A 20824-nucleotide genomic window follows, 5' to 3' on the forward strand; every position below is an offset into this window, starting at 1 on the left:
CTTATAGGCACCCTTCCTCCCCTACCTCCCCAGAGATGGCCTCTAATCTATGGGTAGCTAAAACAGAAAGGGCTGGATTTCCTTTTCTTTCCTGGAGGACCAGGTATTTCTGTATTCAGATTATGAGATGCTAAAAGTGTGGCTTTCCTGTATGTGAGTGCATCACAACACAAGTCCACAAGTTTCTTCTTACATTGGCACAGACCATCTTTGCACTGGTAGAATTGTCTTTCCTGATTGTCTGCATTAAGGCAATGATTAGTTTAATGGTTTTGTAATGCTTGGCTGAAATAGAGAGTTGCCTCATCAGGTCATAGACTGGACTGAACTGGACACTCCTAAAATCCAATCATTCGTCCTCAGTAGGATAAAACATATTGAGACGTATATAGTGCATGGAACTAGTCCAGAGGATTCAATTAGAGCAGAGCAATCGAATCACTGACCACTGCTGCTCCCTAGTGGAGCGAGCATGGATGAATCAATTAGAGCTAATCGATTCTCCAATCAATTCCCTTATTGAGTCGTGGAGAGTCATCCTCAGTAATGCTATATACGCACCACTGAACTTTGCTTAGCCAATCACAGGCCGTTTTACTCAGTGCGATTGGCTTGGGCTCCAGTGAATCGATGGTTTGGGAGTTAGTCGATAATGAATGGGGTGCTTGTTTAGACTTTGAGGACAGCTGTTTGTGTTTACGTTCGGATAGCAGGGAGTTTGTGGGAGAGTAGAAGATGTTGGTTAATTAAGTAAAACAACATCAAATAGAAGTAGGATATCTCTCTTTCTTCTTCCTTCCTTCTCTCTCACTCTCTCTCTCTCAAACCAATGTTCATTGTAAGGGCTTTATTGGCATGCCAAAGCAAGTGAAATACATACTGAACAAAAGGGAAACAAACAGTCAAAAATGAACAGTAAACATTACACTCTAGAAGATTACAGACACTACAAATGTCATATTATGTATTAAATACAGTGTTGTAACGATGTACAAATAGTGAAATTACAAAAGGGAAAATAAATAAACATGAATATGGGTATTTACAATGGTGTTTGTTCTTTACTGTTTACCCTTTTCTTGTGGCAACAGGTCACACATCTTGCTGCTGTAATGGCACACTGTGGTATTTCACCCAATAGATATGGGAGTTTATCAAAATTGTGATTTGCTTTTGAATTCTTTGTGGGTCTGTGTAATCCGAGGGAAATAAGTGTATCTAATATGGTCATACATTTGGCAGGAGGTTAGGAAGTGCAGCTCAGTTTCCACCTCACATAGCCTGACTTCTCTTGAGAGCCAGGTCTGCCTACGGCGGCCTTTCTCAATAGCAAGGCTATGCTCACTGAGTCTGTACAAAATCAAGGCTTTCCTTAAGTCTGAGTCAGTCAAAGTGGTCAGGTATTCTGCCACTGTGTGCTCTCTGTTTAGGGCCAAATAGCATTCTAGTTTGCTCACTTTTTTGTTGTTAATTCTTTCCAATGTGCCAAGATATTATCTTTTTGTTTTCTCATGATTTGATTGGGTCTAATTGTGTTGCTGTCCTGTGGCTATGTTCGGTCTGTTTGTGTATGTGCACAGAGTCCCAGGACCAGCATGCTTAGCAGACTCTTCTCTATGTTCATATCTCTGTAGGTGATGGCTTTGGAAGGTTTGGGAATCGTTTCCTTTTAGGTGGTTGTTAGAATTTAACAGCTTTTTTCTGGATTTTGAACATTAGTGGGTATCGGCCTAATTTTGCTCTGCATGCATTATTTGGTGTCTCTCTCTCTCTCTCCTCTTTCTCTCTCTCTCTCCTCACTGTCCTCTCACTGTCTGTCCTCGGTGAAGACAGCTTCTCTCTTCCTTTGTCTTGTTTTTTCTCTTCCTTTGTCCGTCTGTTTACCTCTCCTTCCGTCCTTCACTCGTTCCCCTCAAACAGTGAACAGTTTCTCTCTTCTTTTCCCCTCTCCTCTTTTGTTTCTTGCAGGGCACATCAGATCCTCAGTGTGTTGTCTGGGACTATGGGAACCCGTAAGTCATTTTTACTCTGTCTCCAGAAGCTCGCACACAGACACACATGCTCTTGGTTAGCTGCGATGTGTGATGTGTGATGTGTGATGTGCGATGTGCAATGTGTGGTTTCTTCACTTAATTAATAGAGTGAAGACATTTGAATGAAGAGCCATGGTGTTAATTGAATATTTCAATGAAACACGTAATTATTTCTATGCTCAACCGCTCAAAGGCAGTTGTTTTATGTATGCTGTTTGTCTTTATTTAAAGGCCCAGTGCAGTCAAAAACTGCATTTTGCTGTGTTTTATATATATTTCCACATCACGAGGTTGGAATAAATACTGTGACATTTTGAAAATTATTGTTTTGAATTAAAATGGTCAAAAATGGTCTTCTTCTATTTTTGTGTATTTTTGACCATTTGAATTGAAAACAATCACAGTACAAATTGTTATCCAGAAATGATTTGATATTGAGATAAGAACAGCTGTATTGAACCTTTAACATAGGCCTACTATGAAATGAGTGGACAAGTGGATCGTTTTGATTATCGATATCCACAGCTCAGGTGACCATTGACCAATGAGAGCACAGCTCAGGCGAACACTGACCAATGAGATTAAAGTCTGATGTAGGACAGAAATGACCAATCTATAGGTGATATGTAGGATGGTGACTAGAGATTCCACCTGCTAGGTTCATTTATAATTAATTCATTGATTGATTGTGTGTATTATTCTTCAAAAGGAGATTATTTCCACAGCTCACCAAAGGCTTTGGAGTTCTAATTTAACTTTAAATTACACATCCAACATTTTAAATCATCAAATATCAACATTTTCTAAATATAACATTCACAAACTGTCTCCCAAGAGAGTTATCACAGCACGACTCAAGACAACTTAATCCCATAAATTATGCAATACTGTCTGTTTTAAATGGTAACTAAATCCCGATATAAATACGAGGGAATAAATTGAGATTGCCAATCACCAAAGCCGCTAGCACTGGCTCAATTATTGTGTAATCGTGTTACTGACAATTCTGGATAATAACTGTGAACAAAAAATAATAATCACCATGCTCGTCTTAATACATTCATTTTAGGAGAAGGGGGATTCAACTTTATATCCAAGTAGATCAAGTTTAAACAATAGCAGTTTAAAAAAAATGTTGGGGTAAAGTTGGTAATCATTTTACTAGCACGGCACAGTCAGGAGGATAAGATGACTGTCCAAATGTTCCAAGCGAGGGCTGTCACCAGAGCTGTGTTCTATTCATTAGGTATGTCATAGCACATTTTCTAAATATATTATCATGCTTCACAAGCAAAACCAAACAACCAAATAAATACAATAATGACAATAGCCGTGGTCATTTGCATAACAATTCATCGTTATCCACAGCCCTAAAAGTGGCGGTTTCCATCTTGGAAACAATCAGCTCTGAAAAAACAATTAAACACCATCCAGATTAGCATTCCAATCACATTAACCTCCCCATCGTTAACATAGGAGCCAGCCAGTCTGATTACCAAGCAGGGAGATACAGAGATCACTATCACACAGCAATAAAACCAAAAACCCTGTAGCCATATACTGTAGCCATGTCTGTTTGAGAAAGATTAGGCAATACACACACACACACACACACATACACACACACACACACACATGCATGTGCATGCTCTCCTAGTAGGTACTCGAGGAAGATGAGTATAGTAGTACTTTTATCTCTAATCCAGAGAACATTGTGTGTGTGCATGTGCGTGCGTCTGCATATGTCCTAGTGTGTGTATAACCCAGGGAGACAGGGAGACAGAGAGGGAGTTAGGGAGATGGACAGAGACACAGGCAGACACGAAGACAGGGAGGCAGGCAGACAGAGAGAGGGAGTCAGACAGTGAGACAGACAGAGAGGCAGGCAGACAGAGAGACAGGGAGACAGACAGAGAGGCAGGGAGCCAGGGAGACAGACAGACAGAGAGATAGACAGGGAGACAGTCAGGGAGACAGGGAGACAGACAGCCAGGGAGACAGACAGCCAGGGAGACAGACAGCCAGGGAGACAGACAGCCAGGGAGACAGACAGGAAGACAGACAGGGAGACAGACAGGGGGACAGACAGACAGTGAGACAGGCAGATGGAGACAGACAGGGAGACAGGCAGACGGAGACAGACAGGGAGACAGGGAGACAGACAGTGAGACAGACAGGGAGACAGACAGGGAGACAGACAGCCAGGGAGACAGACAGGAAGACAGACAGGGAGACAGACAGGGGGACAGACAGCCAGGGAGACAGGCAGCCAGGGAGACAGGCAGACAGAGAGACAGGGAGACAGACAGGGAGACAGGAAGGGAGACAGATACAACAATATGCTGCAGTAAAAAGCTTTGTTTGTTTACAGAGGTTTTTCACCTCTCACAAACCCCCCTGTCACAAGACGAACCTACAGGCCTTCAGCTGAGAGAAACAGAATGAACAGACAGCTAGAGGGAGTGGAGGATATAGGTAGCCACAGAGAGGGAAGGAAAATCTTTTCTCTGTCTCCATTTTTTTTGCCTTTAGTAAAGTCACATATGATTTTACTTCACTTAGGAACATTTAACTATATTGTATATACTGTTCATGGCTTGTAATATTTGAAACTGACCTCCTATAGAGATGAATGCTGTGTGTGTGTGTGTGTGTGTGTGTGTGTGTGTGTGTGTGTGTGTGTGTGTGTGTGGTGTGGGTGTGGGGTGTGGGTGTGGGTGTGGTGTGTGGTGTGTGTGTGTGTGTGTGTGTGTGTGTGTGTGTGTGTGTGTGTGTGTGTCAGTCCCTAAAACAGACACTCAGTTAGGGATTAAGGACTGCATCTGGACACAAATCTCTTGAGCCGAACATCATCCACTGCTTGTGTGTGTGTGTTTGTATTTGTGTATATGTGTGTGTTTGTAAGTTTGTGTGGAGAGTAATAGCCACATTTTGATGGGCTCTGCTAACAGGCTAAGTTGGCCCACAGTTTCTGTTCACAGTTCAGTTTTGTTCTGTTATGTTTTTTTTTACAGACCCATATGTCCGTACCATCTGCTGTGCCCACATCCACACGCTCTCTCTAACTTACCCCTCTTTCTCTCTCTCTCTCTCTCTCTCTCTCTCTCTCTCTCTCTCTTTCTCTCTCTCTCTCTCTCTCTCTCTCTCTCTCTCTCTCTCTCTCTCTCTCTCTCTCTCTCTCTCTCTCTCTCTCTCTCTCTCTCTGTCTCCTTTCTCTCTCTCTCTCCTTTCTCTCTCTCTCTCTCCTTTTTCTCTCTCCTTTTCCTCTCTCCTTTCTCCTCTCTCCTCTCTCCTCTCTCCTTTCTCTCTCTCTCCTTTCTCTCTCTCTCTCTCTCTCTCTCTCTCTCGCTCTCTCCTCTCTCTTTTCTCGTTTCTCTCTCCTCTCATCTCTCCTCCTCTCTTTCTCTCTCTCTCTCTCTCTCTCTCTCTCCTCCTCATTCTCTCTCTCTTTCTCATTCTCTCTCATTCTCTCTCTCTCTATATATATATATATATATATATATATATATATATATATATATATATATATATATATATATCTGTCTCTCTGTCTTGCAGTGCATGCTGGGAGTTTTTTGGAGTTTGAGTGTTTGGTGTTGAGGGCTTTGATTATTTTCTTTACATGTTATTTTCTATGGTGGAGGGTTAATGCAATATTTGTTTTAGCGGTATCCACAGTTTTTCCAAAGTTAGTGTGTTCCTGAGAATGGAGTTAAGGTGGAGGAGGTTCTGCTTGCGGTCGGTGAACAGGTATGAGCTGAATTTATACATTCTCCTTCTGGAATGAACAAAGCTGTGGTTGTGTTCATGAAAAGGGCTAATTTGGTTGGTAAGCTAATTGCTAGCGGAATATTTGTACGGGGTGTGTTGGTGCCAATTTCACCTCTTGCTACCCCTTCGACAAGAGTGGTAGTTGCAAATTTGCCTCTGTTTTTTTACAGATGATCAAATCAGGAAAGAGCTGAGTCGTTTTGGTAAGTTTGCTAGCGGTTTTCCTGTACTGTCAGCAGGCTTTCAGGCAGATGCCGTTAAGCACATTGTTTCATTCCGGAGGAAAGTGTTTATGTTTCTGAACAACAATGAACAACAACTAAATGTGCATTTTAAAGTGAGGCACGAGGAGGGGCTCCATGCAGGTTTTGCCAGCACAGATAGTCTACAGTGTTTTGAGTGTGGGGATTTGGGGCATTAGAGCTTTGCGTGCCCACATAAAGCCTGTAGACAAGGTGAGGGTACAAGTGCTAGTGGGGGAAATCAAGGTCAAAGTGCAGGGGGTAAGGAGATGCAGACAGCAGAAGCTGGGCCTAGTCATGCCAGGGAAGGTGGGTGGTGTAGTTGAGGCTGGGTCTAGTCAGGCTATGGAGGGTGGTGTAGATGATGCTGGGTCTAGTCAGGCTATGGAGGGTGGTGTAGATGATGCTGGGTCTAGTCAGGCTATGGAGGGTGGTGTAGATGATGCTGGGTCTAGTGGCTAGATGATGCTGGGTCTAGTCAGGCTATGGAGGGTGGTGTAGATGAGGCTGGGTCTAGTCAGGCTATGGAGGGTGGTGTAGATAGATGGCTATGGAGGGTGGTGTAGATGATGCTGGGTCTAGTCAGGCTATGGAGGGTGGTGTAGATGATGCTGGGTCTAGTCAGGCTAGGAGATGATAAGGCTGGGTCTAGTAGGCTATGGAGGGTGGTGTAGATGATGCTGGGTCAGGGCTAGAGATGGTGGGGTAGCTGAGGGCTAGAGATGGTGGGGTAGCTGAGGCTGGGTCAGGGCTATGGAAGGTGGTGTAGATGATGCTGGGTCTAGTCAGGCTATGGAGGGTGGTGTAGATGATGCTGGGTCTAGTCAGGCTAGAGATGGTGGGGTAGCTGAGGCTGGGCCTAGTTATGCTATGGAGGGTGGTGTAGATGAGGCTGGGTCTAGTCAGGCTATGGAGGGTGGTGTAGATGATACTGGGTCTGGTCAGGCTATGGAGGGTGGTGTAGATGAGGCTGGGTCTAGTCAGGCTATGGAGGGTGGTGTAGATGATGCTGGGTCTAGTCAGGCTATGGAGGGTGGTGTAGATGATGCTGGGTCTAGTCAGGCTATGGAGGGTGGTGTAGATGATGCTGGGTCTAGTCAGGCTAGAGATGGTGGGGTAGCTGAGGCTGGGCCTAGTTATGCTATGGAGGGTGGTGTAGATGATGCTGGGTCTAGTCAGGCTATGGAGGGTGGTGTAGATGATGCTGGGCCTAGTTATGCTATGGAGGGTGGTGTAGATGATGCTGGGTCTAGTTATGCTATGGAGGGTGGTGTAGATGATGCTGGGGCTAGTCAGGCTATGGAGGGTGGTGTAGATGATGGGTCTCGTCAGGTTATTCTCGTGGATGAGGAGAGTATAGTGGGGAAGTGTAAGAGACCAGGGGGGAGGAGGAGGGTGTCAAGAGGAAAAGGGAAAAGGGTGTGGACAAAGGCACTATGGAAATTTTGCCTGTTGCTGTGGGTGATGCCCTGACCAAAGAGGAAGGCAGGTGGTCAGGGTGGGATATAGAGATGAGGAGGAAAGTGAGTCTGAGGAAGAGGATGAGGAGTTATTTTTTTCAGGCTCCTCTTCAATGGGCCCGGAGCTGACAGCCAGTCAAGCAGAGGGGTCTAAGTACACGTTGAGAGAATTGACAAAGTTCCTGAATTACACTAAGGGGAAAAAAGGTTAATCTTGAGGCTTTTTTTCTGATCCCAGAAAGTTTGATCAGCACAACATACTATGAAAAATGAGGGGCATGGTGTCCTCTCACCCAGGAAACGGTTTAGGTTGAGTAAGTGGGTCACAACAGTGCGTAAAGGTTTACCCTAAAGGTTTACCTCCACTTAAAAAGATGAGAGAGGCCTGTAATTTTCATCATAGGTACATTTCAACTTTGACAGACAAAATGAGAAAAAAAAATGTTTGGTCTTGGCCATAGTGGAGTTTGGAGTGTGACTGTTTGAGGTTGTGGACAGGTGTATTTTATACTGATAACAAGTTCAAACAGGTGCCATTAATATAGGTAACGAGTGAAGGACAGAGGAGCCTCTTAAAGAAGAAGTTACATGTCTGTGAGAGCCAGAAATCTTGCTTGTTTGTAGGTGACCAAATACTTATTTTCCACCATAATTTGCAAATAAATTCATAAAAAATCCTACAACGTGATTTTCTGGATTTTCTTTCTCATTTTGTCTGTCATAGTTGAAGTGTACCTATGATGAAAATTACAGGCCTCTCTCATCTTTTTAAGTGGGAGAACTTGCACAATTGGTGGCTGACTAAATACTTTTTTGCCCCACTGTAAATGGCGCCAGAGATGGGAAAGAGAAGTGTGCTGGGTGAATACATAAAACAAAACAAAAGGTACAGGTGTTGTTTCTGCATGAAACGCATAGTGATGTGTTGAATGAAGTCGATTGGGGGCTCTGGTGGAAAGGGGCGAGTGTGATGAGCCATGGGACACATCTTAGTGCAGGGGTGGCAGTCCTTTTTGCACCGGGGCTGTCTGTGTGTTGAGCCATGGGACACATCTTAGTGCAGGGGTGGCAGTCCTTTTTGCACCGGGGCTGTCTATGTGTTGAGCCATGGGACAATCTTAGTGCAGGGGTGGCAGTCCTTTTTGCACCGGGGCTGTCTGTGTGTTGAGCCATGGGACACATCTTAGTGCAGGGGTGGCAGTCCTTTTTGCACCGGGGCTGTCTAAAACGTTGCTCCTCAAAGGAGGTGTGTAAAGGTAGGCTGCTTGTTGTTTAAGCAGAAATTAACAACATGTCTTTATAAATGTGTATGCGCCTAACACAGGGAGAGAAAGAGGGGGTTTATTTGGGAGTCTTAGACAGGAACTCTCACAGGTAGCACCTGAGGAGATGCTGGTGGTCGGAGGGGACTGGAACTGTACAATGGATTTGACAAATGACAGAAATGGGGAAGAGCCTCATTCAGTGTCAGTGGGAGTGTTAAGGGACATCATTAATCAGTTCGACCTAGTGGATGTTTGGAGAACTAAACATCCAATCACAAAACAGTATACATGGGTGAAGGTTTTTAGGGCTAGGTTGAGTGTAGCCCGACTTGATCGGTTTTACATGTCTAGGAATCGGAGCAATAGGCTGCTGGGCGCTTCCATTCTCCCAGTGGGGTTTTTGGATCATCACATAACCATTGCTCGGCTGTCTATTTCACCAGGGCCCCGGCAGGCATCTTATTGGAAGTCCAATGTAAAGCTCTTACAAGCTGCCACTTTTTGCTCAGGTTTCCAGACCTTTTGGGAATGGTGGGGGCAGCGAAGAGAGGAGTATGAGTCTCTGAGTCAATGGTGGGATGTGGGGAAAGTCCAAATTTGGCTTTTCTGTCAGCAATACACAGCTCTCTCATCCGCAGAGGCTAGGAGAGTATTGGGGGAACTAGAGCGTTGTATTAGTGAGATAGAGGTAGAGATGGTGGAGCAAGGCAATGTAGGCCTCCAGACCAGATTGGTCCTTCTGTAGCTCAGTTGGTAGAGCATGGCGCTTGTAACGCCACGGTAGTGGGTTCGATTCCCAGGACCACCCATACGTAGAATGTATGCACACATGACTGTAAGTCGCTTTGGATAAAAGCGTCTGCTAAATGGTATATATATATAGACCTTGTAAGAGCTAAGTTCTCTATGCTCAAGTAGATGGATGCTCCCAGCTCCTTCTTCTTTGGTTTGGAAAGACAGAGTGGTGAAGCCAAGGGTATGCATTGTCTACAGCTGTCTGATGGGCGGGTGACCTCTGTGGTGGGTGAGATGCAGGAGCGGACTGTGGAGTTTTATACTGAATTGTATAGGGCAGAAGTGTGTGATCCTATGTGTGCTCAAGTCTTGTTCGCAGGACTCCCTAAGCTCTCTCTGGACATTCCTCTGTTGTCCCATGAACTGGCAGATGCCGTAACCCAGATGTCCTCCGATCGTGCACCGGGGGTCGATGGACTCCCAGTGGAGTTTTAGAAAAAATTCTGGGGAATAATTGGACAGGACTTCTTTTGCGTGTTGCGTGAATGCGTTGGGGAAGGAGAGTTGCCGATGAGCTGCCGTCGGGCGGCTCTGACTCTCCTGCCCAATAAAGGGGACTTGTGTGAACTTAAGAACTGGAGGCCTGTGGCATTACTCAGTCCAGACTTCAAGATATTTGCCAAAGTCCTCTCTAACAGACTGAAGTCCCATCTGGACTCGATAGTACATAAGGACCAAACATATTGTGTACCGGGACGCTCAATCACCGACAACTTGTTCTTAATTAGGGACATGTTGGACTTGTCGAGAGGTTCTAATGTGAACTTTGGACTGGTCTCTTTAGATCAAGAGAAGGCTTTTGATACAGTTGACCATGAGTATCTGTTTAATGTGATGTCTGTGTTTGGGTTTGGGAAGAGTTTTTTGACATGTGTGAAGCTGTTGTATGCTGGGGTGTCATGTATGGTCAAGGTGGGAGGGGTGCTCAGTAGGCCAGTCTGGGTGAGACGGGGCATTAGACAAGGATGCCCTCTATCAGGGCAGTTATACACATTAGCCATTGAGCCTTTTTTTAGGACTGCTACGCAGGAGACTGCAGGGAGTGTGCTGGACAGGAATGGATGTGGTGACAGGCATAGCAGTGTCAGCATATGCAGATGATGTTTCTGTGATGGTCAGGGATGATCAGAATATACAGGCACTAGAGACCAGTCTGAAGGTGTACGAGGGAGCTTCATCAACTAAGGTAAACTGGGGCAAGAGCTAAGCTCTGTTATGTGAGGCATGGGGGGATAAGGCTCCTCCTCTGCTTCCAGGGTTTTTGCAGTGGGGTTGTGAAGGGCTTAAAGTGTTGGGGGTGTACCTGGGCTCGGAGAAGTGTATAAGGAAGAACTGGGAGGGGCTGTCGCAAGCAGTAGTGTCAAGACTGGCCAGGTGGAGGTGGCTCCTGTCCCAAGTGTCATATAGAGGGAGGGTGCTGATAATTAACAACCTGGTAGCATCTTCCCTGTGGCATAAACTGGCTGTCCTCAATCCCCCCGCCGGGTCTGCTCGCAGACCTGCAATGCAAGCTGGTGGACATCTTCTGGTCGGGCCATCACTGGCTGAAGGCAGCAGTGTTGTACATGACCGTTCATGAAGGAGGACAGGGCCTGGTGGAACTGGAGAGCAGGATGGCTGCTTTCAGACTAAAGGCGGTGCAGAGACTGCTGTACCATGCATGCGAGCTGCTGAGGAGAGCTGGCAGATTAGGGTTGGACCGGCAGCTGTTCCTCATGAAGCTGGAGAGGCTGAATACAGCAGGTCTCTCAGATTTTTACTCTGCAATGCTGAGGGCCTGGCAGCTGCTAAGGCCCATACGAGAAGGGGGTGTGGAGCCTGGGCTATGGGTGTGGGAGGAGGCACTGTCTGAGCCGGTAAGGGGGATGTTTGAGCGGCCAAAGGGAGAGGGGCCACCAATGTTTCCGCCACTGCAGGTGATGGCAGAGACTGGAGACTGGCAAGTGGGTCTGGAGGACTTGTTAGATTTTAACACTCCGAGCCTGGGGGAGTTTGAGGATGTGGGAGGTAAAGCCCTCTACAACCTCTGCGTTAAGGTTAGGAACATTAGGAGCCTAACAGGAGTGAAGGCACATCAGTGGCAGGGAGTATGTGGGGTGGAGAGTATGGTGGGTTTTAGGTGGAGTGGGCTCTACAAACCCCCAGTAGCAAAGAGGTCAGGGGAGGGTTTTTCATGGAGCCCTGGCCACTAACAGCTGGTTGGCACAGGTTGAACCGGGAATCGGGCAGGGGTGTCTTTTCTGTAAAATGAAAGAAACTGTGATTCATGTGTTTTCTGTGTGCACCAGGTTAATGACTTTAATGTCTCTGTTGGAATGTCTGTGTGAGAGGTTGGAGGTGGTTTTTACTGTTGGGATGTCCATAATGGGATACAGGTATTCGAGTAAGGAGAAAGCCAAATGTGTTTTGTTGAACTTTCTGTTTGCTCAGGCAAAGTTAGCTATTTGGCTAACAAGGAGGAACAGGGTCAAAGGTTGGGGGATAACAGACTCTTTACTATTGTTTAATGGGATGGTCTCTGCGCGCCTCAGGGTTGAGTTTGAGTTCTATAAAATGATCAAATGTATAGAGATGTTTGAGGAGATATGGTGCATTGGGGGGGCTGTGTGTATAGCTGGGGAAGATGTTTTGGATATAGAGTTGTAGGAGTGGGTATTGTGATGTTGGTTTGTATAATGTGGTAGATAGAAAGTTGAGTATGGTAAATGTATGCAGTACAGGATATATTTTTTATTTTTAAGGGCGGGTGAGATTTAAATTAAATGAGATAGTTTAAGTGAAGAAAGACAAAAAGTCAAAAAATCTCTCTCTCCTCTCCCCCTCTCTCCTCTCTCCTCTCTCCTCTCTCCTCTCTCCTCTCTCTCAATTCAATTCAATTCAATTGACATTATTGACATGGCAGGTTCATTATTACTTATATTGTCAAAGTTTACATGTCGACATTTTTTTTATATATATATATATATTTATATAAACAAATGGTGGGACCAACAGAAATAATAATAGTAGTAGTGGACATGGGATTACCATCAACAACAACTACAACAACAATATTAATGAGAATAACAATACATTAAAGCAATGGTAGTAGACCAGTGTCAACATGACTGAGAAGACGGGAAAGATGGAAAATATTATTGACATTACTTTGCACTTTTCACTGGCTGTTCCTCAGGTTGTGGCAGGAGGACACATATTTGGCTGCCAAAACTGCACATTTTGGCTTTTCACCCAATAAATATGACATTTTTTCTTCATCTTTTATCATTTCAAATTCTTTGTATTTAATTATAATTTTGGGAAATAAATATTCTCTTAGGTCTGAGTATTTGTCACAGTGTAATAGGAAATGCAGCTCTGTCTCAACCTCTCCCCTGGAGCAGAGTGAGCACAGCCTGTCCTCTCTGGGCAGCCAGGTTTGTCTGTGACGACCGGTCTCTATAGCCAGACTGTGCTTACTGAGTCTGTACCTAGTCAATGTTTTCCTCGGTTTTCTATCAGTCACAGTGGTCAGATAGTCTGCCACCATGTACTGTCTGTTTAAAGCCAAATAGCATTGAAGTTTACTTTGATTTTTTGTGGTGTCTTTCCAATAGGTGATATATTTGTATTTTTGTTTTGTGATGATTTTGTTGGGCTAGATGTTCTGATTGATGTCTTGAGGCTCTATGGGGTTGGTGAACTGAGCCTCAGAACCAGCTGGCTGAGGGGACTCTTCTCTTGTTTCATCTCTTGACATTGTAGAGCTGTGTGATGGAATGTTTTGGGGTCACTTGTTTTTAGATGGTTGTAAAATTTGATGGCTCTTTTTTTCTATTCGAATGAGGAGGGGGTGTTGGCCCAATTCTGCTCTACATGCGTTATTTGGAGTTTTTCTTTTCATTTGCAATACAGTCTTGCAAAACTCTGCATGCAGTATTTCGATTGAATGTTTTTCCCATTTGGTAAATTCATTATTAGAGATTGGACCCTATACTTCACTGCCATATAGAGCAATTGGTTCTATAACTGATTGAACATTTTTGAGCCAGATTCTAATTGGAATTTCGATTTTGATGTTGCTTTTAATGGCATAGAATGCTCTTCTTGCTTTGTCTCTCAGCTCATTCACAGCCATGTGAAAGCTACCTGTGTTGCTGATATTTAGTCCACGACATACTGTAGTTTTTTGTGTGTTCTAATAGAACTGTGTCCAAATAGAATTTATATTTGTCATCCTTATCTCCGGACCTTTTTTGGAATATCATTATATTTGTTTGTTTAGGTTAACGGTCAGAGCCCAGGTCTGACAAAACCTGTGGTTAACGGTCAGAGCCCAGGTCTGACAGAACCTGTGGTTAACGGTCAGAGCCCAGGTCTGACAGAACCTGTGGTTAACGGTCAGAGCCCAGGTCTGACAGAACCTGTGGTTAACAGTCAGAGCCCAGGTCTGACAGAACCTGTGGTTAACGGTCAGAGCCCAGGTCTGACAGAACCTGTGGTTAACGGTCAGAGCCCAGGTCTGACAGAACCTGTGAAGATGATCTAGGTGTTGCTGTAACCCCTCTTTAGTGGGAGACAGCAGCACCAGGTCATCTGCGTACAGCAGACCCTCCTTAGTGGGAGACAGCAGCACCAGGTCATCTGCGTACAGCAGACACTTGATTTCAGTGTTGTGTAGGGTAATACCAGGTGTTGCCGATTATTCTAATGTTTTTGCCAATTCATTAATGTAGATGTTAAATAGTGTTGGATTTATTGGGAAGCCCTGTTTCACTCTCCGTCCCTGAGAGAAGAAGTCTGTTTGCTTGTTGCCAATTTTAACTGCACATTTGTTTTTAGTGTACATTGATTTAATTAAATCATACATTTTCCCTCCAATACCACTTTCTATTAGTTTATAAAAAAGACCTTCGTGCCAAATTGAATCAAATGCTTTCTTGAAATCTACAAAACACGAGTAGATTTTGCCTTTGTTTTGGTTTACTTGTTTGTCAATTAGAGTGTGGAGGGTGTTAATGTGGTCTGTTGTACGTTAACTTTTTAGAAATCCAATCTGGCTTCTGCTCAGGACGTTGTGTTCGTCAAGGAAATGATGTAGTCTGCTATTTATAATACTGCAGAGAATTTTTGCCAAGTTGCTGTTAACGCAAATTCATCTGTAATTATTTGGGTCAAATTTGTCTCCATTTTTATAGATTGGTGTGATCAATCCCTGGTTCCAAATATCGGGGAAAATACCTGCAGTGAGGATAATGTTGAAGAGTTTGAGTATAGCCCATTTGAATTTGTGGTCTGTATATTTGATGTTTTCATTTAAAATACCATCAGCACCACAGGCCTTTTTGGGTTGGAGAGTGCATAGTTTTTCCAATAATTATTCTTCTGTAATTGGGGAATCCACAGGATTCTGATAGTCTTTGACTGCTGATTCAAGGATTTGTAATTTTTCTTGTATATCTGTTTGTTCTGGGCTTTTTGTTATATTGCTGTAGAGGTTTGCAAAGTTGATTTCTCCACATATCCCCATTTTGGATAGCCAATTCCTCATGATGAGGTTCGTTTAATTTATTCCAATTCTCCCAGAAGTGGTTTGATTCTATGGATTCCTCAATTCCATCCAGCTGATTTCTAATGTGCTGTTCCTTTTTTGTTCTTAGGGTGTGTTTGTAATGCTTCAGTGTTTCCCCATATTGAAGGCATATATTTTTGCTGTCTGGTGTCTCTGTGTTTTTGATTAGATATATTTCTCAATCTATCTTAGATTTTTGCAATCATTATCAAACCACTTTTCATTATCTGTTATTTCTGGTTTGCTCTTATGCTTCTTTAAATTAGCCAAGGAGACTAATTTCTCAAATATAAAGTTTATGTTCCAAACAGCCAAATCTACACCTTCATTGCTGTAGGAGAATGTTAAGGCTAAAAAGTTGTCCAGGAGAGATTGTATTTTTTGTCTACTAATTGCTTTTTGGTAGATGTCTGTACTGTTTGCACTCCATCTATAGGCCTGTTTTGTACCATGTTATTTGTTGGGCCATGATGCTTCATGGTTGGGTTCTGCTCTTCTCAGATATACTGTGATTTTACTGTGGTCTGAGAGAGGTGTTATTGGGCTGACTGTGAAGGCTCTGAGAGACTCTGGGTTTAGGTCGGTGAGGAAGTAGTCTACAGTCAAGGGATGAGCTGTAGGTGTACCTACCAAAAGAGTCCCCTCTCAGCCTACCATTGACTATGTACAGACCCAGTGTTCCATAGAGCTTCACGAGCTGTACTCCGTTTTTGTTTTTCACTTTGTCATAGTTGTTTCTATGGGGGTCTGTGGGGAGGGAAAGGTTGTTGCTTCCTGGTAGGTGTTTATCCCCATGACTGTTAATAGTGTCTTGTTCTTCTGCTGTTCTAAAATGCAGGTCTCCACAGACCAGTACGTTGCCTTGGGCCTGAAAGTGACTAATTTCCCCCTCTAGAATGGAGAAACTCTCTTCATTGAAGTAGGGTGACTCTGAGGTGGGAATGTATGTGGCACAGAGGAAGACATTTTTTATCTGTTAAGATAGCCTCCTTGTTGATTTTTAACCAGATAAAGAAGTCTCCTGTTTTGATCAATTCGACTGAAGTAATTAGTTCAGATTCATACCATATTAGCATTCCCCCTGAGTCTCTGCCCTGTCTGATTCCTTTTAATTCAGTGGATGGTATGATTATCCCCCTATAACCTAGTAGACAGCCAGTGGAAACATCACATCTGCACAATGTTTCCTGTAGTACTACAATATCAACATCATCAATTTCTTTCAGGAAGTCTGGGTTTCTGCTCTTTAGTCCAAAAGCAGAGGACTTCAATCCTTGTAAATTCCAACATCCAGCGTAAAAAGATTTCCCTTGTTCTTCCTTTACCTTCACAATGAGACAAACACTCACAATCCAACAAGAACTATTAAAATAGGATTTTTCAATTAAAGTAAACTCTTATTATGCAAATGTAATTTGTTTATCATTTCATATAGAATTTGTGGCATGCCACTTGGGTGGGTGCAGTGTGAGGATGGTGGAGTTCTTGTGCTCATATTTCCATGATCCTCGGCCTATCACATGTACGCATAGTAGACTCAGCATTTGTTTAATGTCACTCATTTGGTTGGTGGGGGTTGGGCCAGTTGCTCCTCTCACAGCCTGTGCGTAGCTCTGCCTGCTGGGCTGTGGCTCCTCCAAGTGTGGGTCTGCGGTGGGGGCAGGGGGGTGGGAGGCCTTGTCTGGGTGGCTCTGAAGCTGGGCTGGGGTGATCTGTGCTGCACTGGCTGTGGTGGGCATTGAGGTTGGTGGTGCTGTGGTCGTGGCTGTGGGTTCCAGAGTGCTGGTCCGGGGTGTGGTCTCTGTGATCTTGGCGGGGTCGAGATTGCTCCCCTTTTCCTGGGTGGAGAGGTCGGACTGGGGTTTAAAGCGACGTCCTTGAGAGTCTTGGCAAGGATGGGGACTGTCTCCCTGTACAAGTGAACATGGTCATAGAGACAGTCCAGATCGAGGGTGGGGTGGGTGGCGTTTATTCTTTGGATTGTGGCAGGGTGGAAGTCCTTGACTTAAATGTAAATGTAAATGTAGAAGGGTTGACACCACGATCCTTGAGTTGGGGAAGATTGCGGCCTTCTCAATCACTCCCCGTAGTGAAGTCACCACCCTCTCCTGCTGAGCACGCAGGTCGTTGCTTCCGGTATGTATGATTATGTGGCTTGGCGACCCGAGATGGGCCTTATCAAGCAGCTCCATGGCACTCTGCTTTGTTGGGCACCACACCTTTCTCGCTTTGTGTCCAGGGAAAAGTTTATTCTCCTGAACAAACTTCCCATTTGAGTCCATCAACAGGACAATGTCAGCCAGTGTTTGAGGGGGCAGAGGGGGGGCTGGTGGGTGTTGGAGCTGGGGTGTGGCAGGTCTGTGCCGGTGCCGCTGTTAGTGGGAGGCTCTTCTGTGGGTTGGGGAGGAGGGGTGCAGCAGGCAGGGCTGGGGAAGCCTGGCTGGTTGAGCTGGTCTCCTCTGCTGTGTGAGGACAGGGCTGGGGAAGCCTGGCTGGTTGATCTGGGCTCCTCTGCTGTGTGAGGACAGGGCTGGGGAAGCCTGGCTGGTTGAGCTGGGCTCCTCTGCTTTATGAGGGCAGGGCTGGGGAAGCCTGGCTGGTTGAGCTGGGCTCCTCTGCTGTATGAGGGCAGGGCTGGGGATGCCTGGCTGGTTGAGCTGGGCTCCTCTGCTGTGTGAGGGCAGGGCTGGGGAAGCCTGGCTGGTTGAGCTGGGCTCCTCTGCTGTGTGAGGGCAGATCATAGAGTGGTGATCTAGCTGCTCCTGCAGCCTGTCCTCTGTTCTCTTTCTCTCCTGCAGCTCCTCTCTTAGTGTGGTCAGATCGTCATTACTGTTCTGCCTGTCTTTTTGGAGCTCTCTCACCTCCTTTGTTAGATCAGCCAGCTCTCTCTTGAGTCTGTCTCTCTCTTGCTGAACCTCTTTCAGCTGTTTTGCAAGGCTGCTGTCCTGCTCTGCCCTCACCTTGGTTAGGAGCTCCTCTAAGGTGTGGATGTCTGGTTGCTGTTTGCTCACGGTCTCCCTCAGCAGGACCACCTCCCCCTCCAGTTTGGTGAACTCATCCGTCATGGCAGCCATGGTGGTGAGGAGGGCCTGAGCCTGCTCTGCACTGAGGGGGTCACTCTCCTCCAGGGGCGTGTCCTCCACTATGGTGGGAAGAGGTGCTGGATGTGCCTTTTTGGGTGGGGAGAGTAGGGGTGAGGGTGGTGCTGGTGGAGTTTGTCTTGTGGGAGGGCATGTCACTGGTGGTGTCCTTCTCTCTCTCTGCTCTCTCCTTAATGTTCTGAAAGTCTGTTTCAAACAGCCTAATGTTACCTTGCACCATGACAGTCCCAGTCTTGTAGAGGTTGATTGTTATCATGGTATTATCATGGTGCTGTCAGGGTGACACTCTTTGATTTTCAGCTTCCACCCATTACAGATTCCCTCTTTCTTTATGTATGGGTAGTGAGAGCAGACTGCTGAGTGCCATGCTTTTGGCTGGTCAGGGAGGAACATGAGATTACTCACGTCACCGTATTTGTAGAGGTCTGCAAAAAGGGTTTCTGGCCTCCCCTTTTGTAGTTTCTGTTTAAAAGCTTTCCTCGTTGTGTCATTTCTGGCCTCTTTAGGGTAGAGAATGGATTCTGCGCTGAGGGGGAGTGGGGACATGGTGCTTGTGGGCTCTGCTACTACTGCTGCTGCGCAGTTCTGCTGGCAACGGGTTTGTTCGTCTGATACTGTTGCTAGCTAGCGCTAATTTAGTTAAAAATCCAGCAAAAAGAGTGACAAATCCTCACACAAAAAAAAACGGAAGATTTGTTTAAAGGTAGTCCGTGCTCCTTTTTGGTTTACTCACTCAGTTTGGTCGTTTGATGTAGTTGTATTAACGCCCCTTGCTAGGTTTGTTCTAGCTCGTTTCTTCTGGCTAGCTTGTTAGTCTGCTGGCTAGGTCTTTGTTGTGTAGCTAGCTAGCGAGAGTCAAAACTTCTTAACTTGAGGCGCAAAGTTACTTTTTTTCTATTCTGAATGAATAGAGTTGTTGTTCATCACTTCTTGTCTGGAATTATTTTTTGATTATAGTGTTCATCTCATTCTAAAAACAAAGAAATATTATATATATCAGAAGCTCATGTTGAGCATGACTCTCTCTCTCCCTCTCATTCTCTCTCTCTCTCTCTCTTTCTCTCTCTCTCTCTCTGTCTCTCTCTCTCTCTCTCCCTTTTCTCAATTCAATTCAATTCAATTCAATTCAAGGGCTTTATTGGCATGCTGTGTTAACATTGCCAAAGCAAGTGAGGTAGACAACATACAAAGTGAATATATAAAGTGAAAAACAACAAAAATGCTTTCAAAACAGTAAAGACATTACAAATGTCATATATATATATATATATATATATATATATATATATATATATATATATATACATATATATATATATATATATACATATATATACACATACACAATGTACAAATAATTAAAGGACACAAGATAAAATAAATAAGCATAAATATGGGTTGTATTTACAATGGTGTTTGTTCTTCACTGGTTGCCCTTTTCTCGTGGCAACAGGTCACAAATCTTGCTGCTGTGATGGCACACTGTGGATTTCACCCAGTAGGTATGGTTTTCAGCTGGGGAAATATTGGTCATACATTGGGCAGGAGGTTAGGAAGTGCCTCAGCCACCTCATTTTGTGGGCAGTGAGCACATAGCCTGTCTTCTCTTGAGAGCCATGTCTGCCTACAATAGCAAGGCTATGCTCTCTGTACATAGTCAAAGCTTTCCTTAATTTTGGGTCAGTCACAGTGGTCAGGTATTCTGCAGGAAAATAGCATTCTGTTTGCTCTGTTTTTGTTAATTCTTTCCAATGTGTTAAGTAATTATCTTTTGTTTCTCATGATTTGGTTGGGTCTAATTGTGCTGTTGTCCTGGGGCTCTTTGTGTTTGTGTTTGTGAACAGAGCCCCAGGACTCTTCTCCAGTTCATCTCTCTGTTTGTGATGGCTTTGTTATGGAAGGTTTGAATCGCTTCCTTTTAGGTGGTTGTAGAATTTAATGGCTCTTTTCTGGATTTTGATAATTAGTGGGTATCGGCCTAATTCTGCTCTTGCATTATTTGGTGTTTACGTTGTAGGAGGATATTTTTGCAGAATTCTGCGTGCAGAGTCTCAATTTGGTGTTTGTCCCATTTTGTCTTGGTTGGTGAGCGGACCCCAGACCTCACAACCATAAAGAGCAATGGGCTCTATGACTGATTCAAGTATTTTTAGCTCCTAATTGGTATGTTGAAATTTATGTTTCTTTTGATGGCATAGAATGCCCTTCTTGCCTTGTCTCTCAGATCGTTCACACCTTTGTGGAAGTTACCTGTGGCGCTGATGTTTAGGCCAAGGTATGTATAGTTTTTGTGTGCTCTAGGGCAACAGTGTCGAGATGGAATTTGTATTTGTGGTCCTGGTGACTTTATTTTGGTCTTACTGAGATTTACTGTCAGGGCCCAGGTCTGACAGAATCTGTTAAGATCTAGGTGCTGCTGTAGGCCCTCCTTGGTTGGTGACAGAAGCACCAGATCATCAGCAAACAGCAGACATTTGACTTCGATTCTAGCAGGGGAGGCCAGGTGCTGCAGACTTTTCTAGTGCCCGCGCCAGTTCGTTGATATATATGTTGAAGAGGGTGGGGCTTAAGCTGCATCCCTGTCTCACCCCACGACCCTGTGTGAA

The 20824-nt window shown here is 44.7% G+C and overlaps 1 protein-coding gene across 9 annotated transcripts in view; it reads left to right on the plus strand.

The window, feature by feature from the left end:
- adgrb2 (adhesion G protein-coupled receptor B2) overlaps nucleotides 1-20824 on the plus strand; it is a 551118-nt gene that overhangs the window by 374457 nt on the left and 155837 nt on the right. For all 9 annotated transcript variants that reach the window (XM_052472482.1, XM_052472488.1, XM_052472490.1 and 6 more), the window contains one exon: nucleotides 1969-2012. In XM_052472482.1, coding sequence (XP_052328442.1) covers nucleotides 1969-2012 — 44 coding nt within the window. The remainder of the gene's footprint in view (nucleotides 1-1968; nucleotides 2013-20824) is intronic.

This window comes from Oncorhynchus keta, chromosome 20 (assembly GCF_023373465.1).
Source record: "Oncorhynchus keta strain PuntledgeMale-10-30-2019 chromosome 20, Oket_V2, whole genome shotgun sequence".
In the NCBI taxonomy this organism is placed as follows: domain Eukaryota; kingdom Metazoa; phylum Chordata; class Actinopteri; order Salmoniformes; family Salmonidae; genus Oncorhynchus; species Oncorhynchus keta.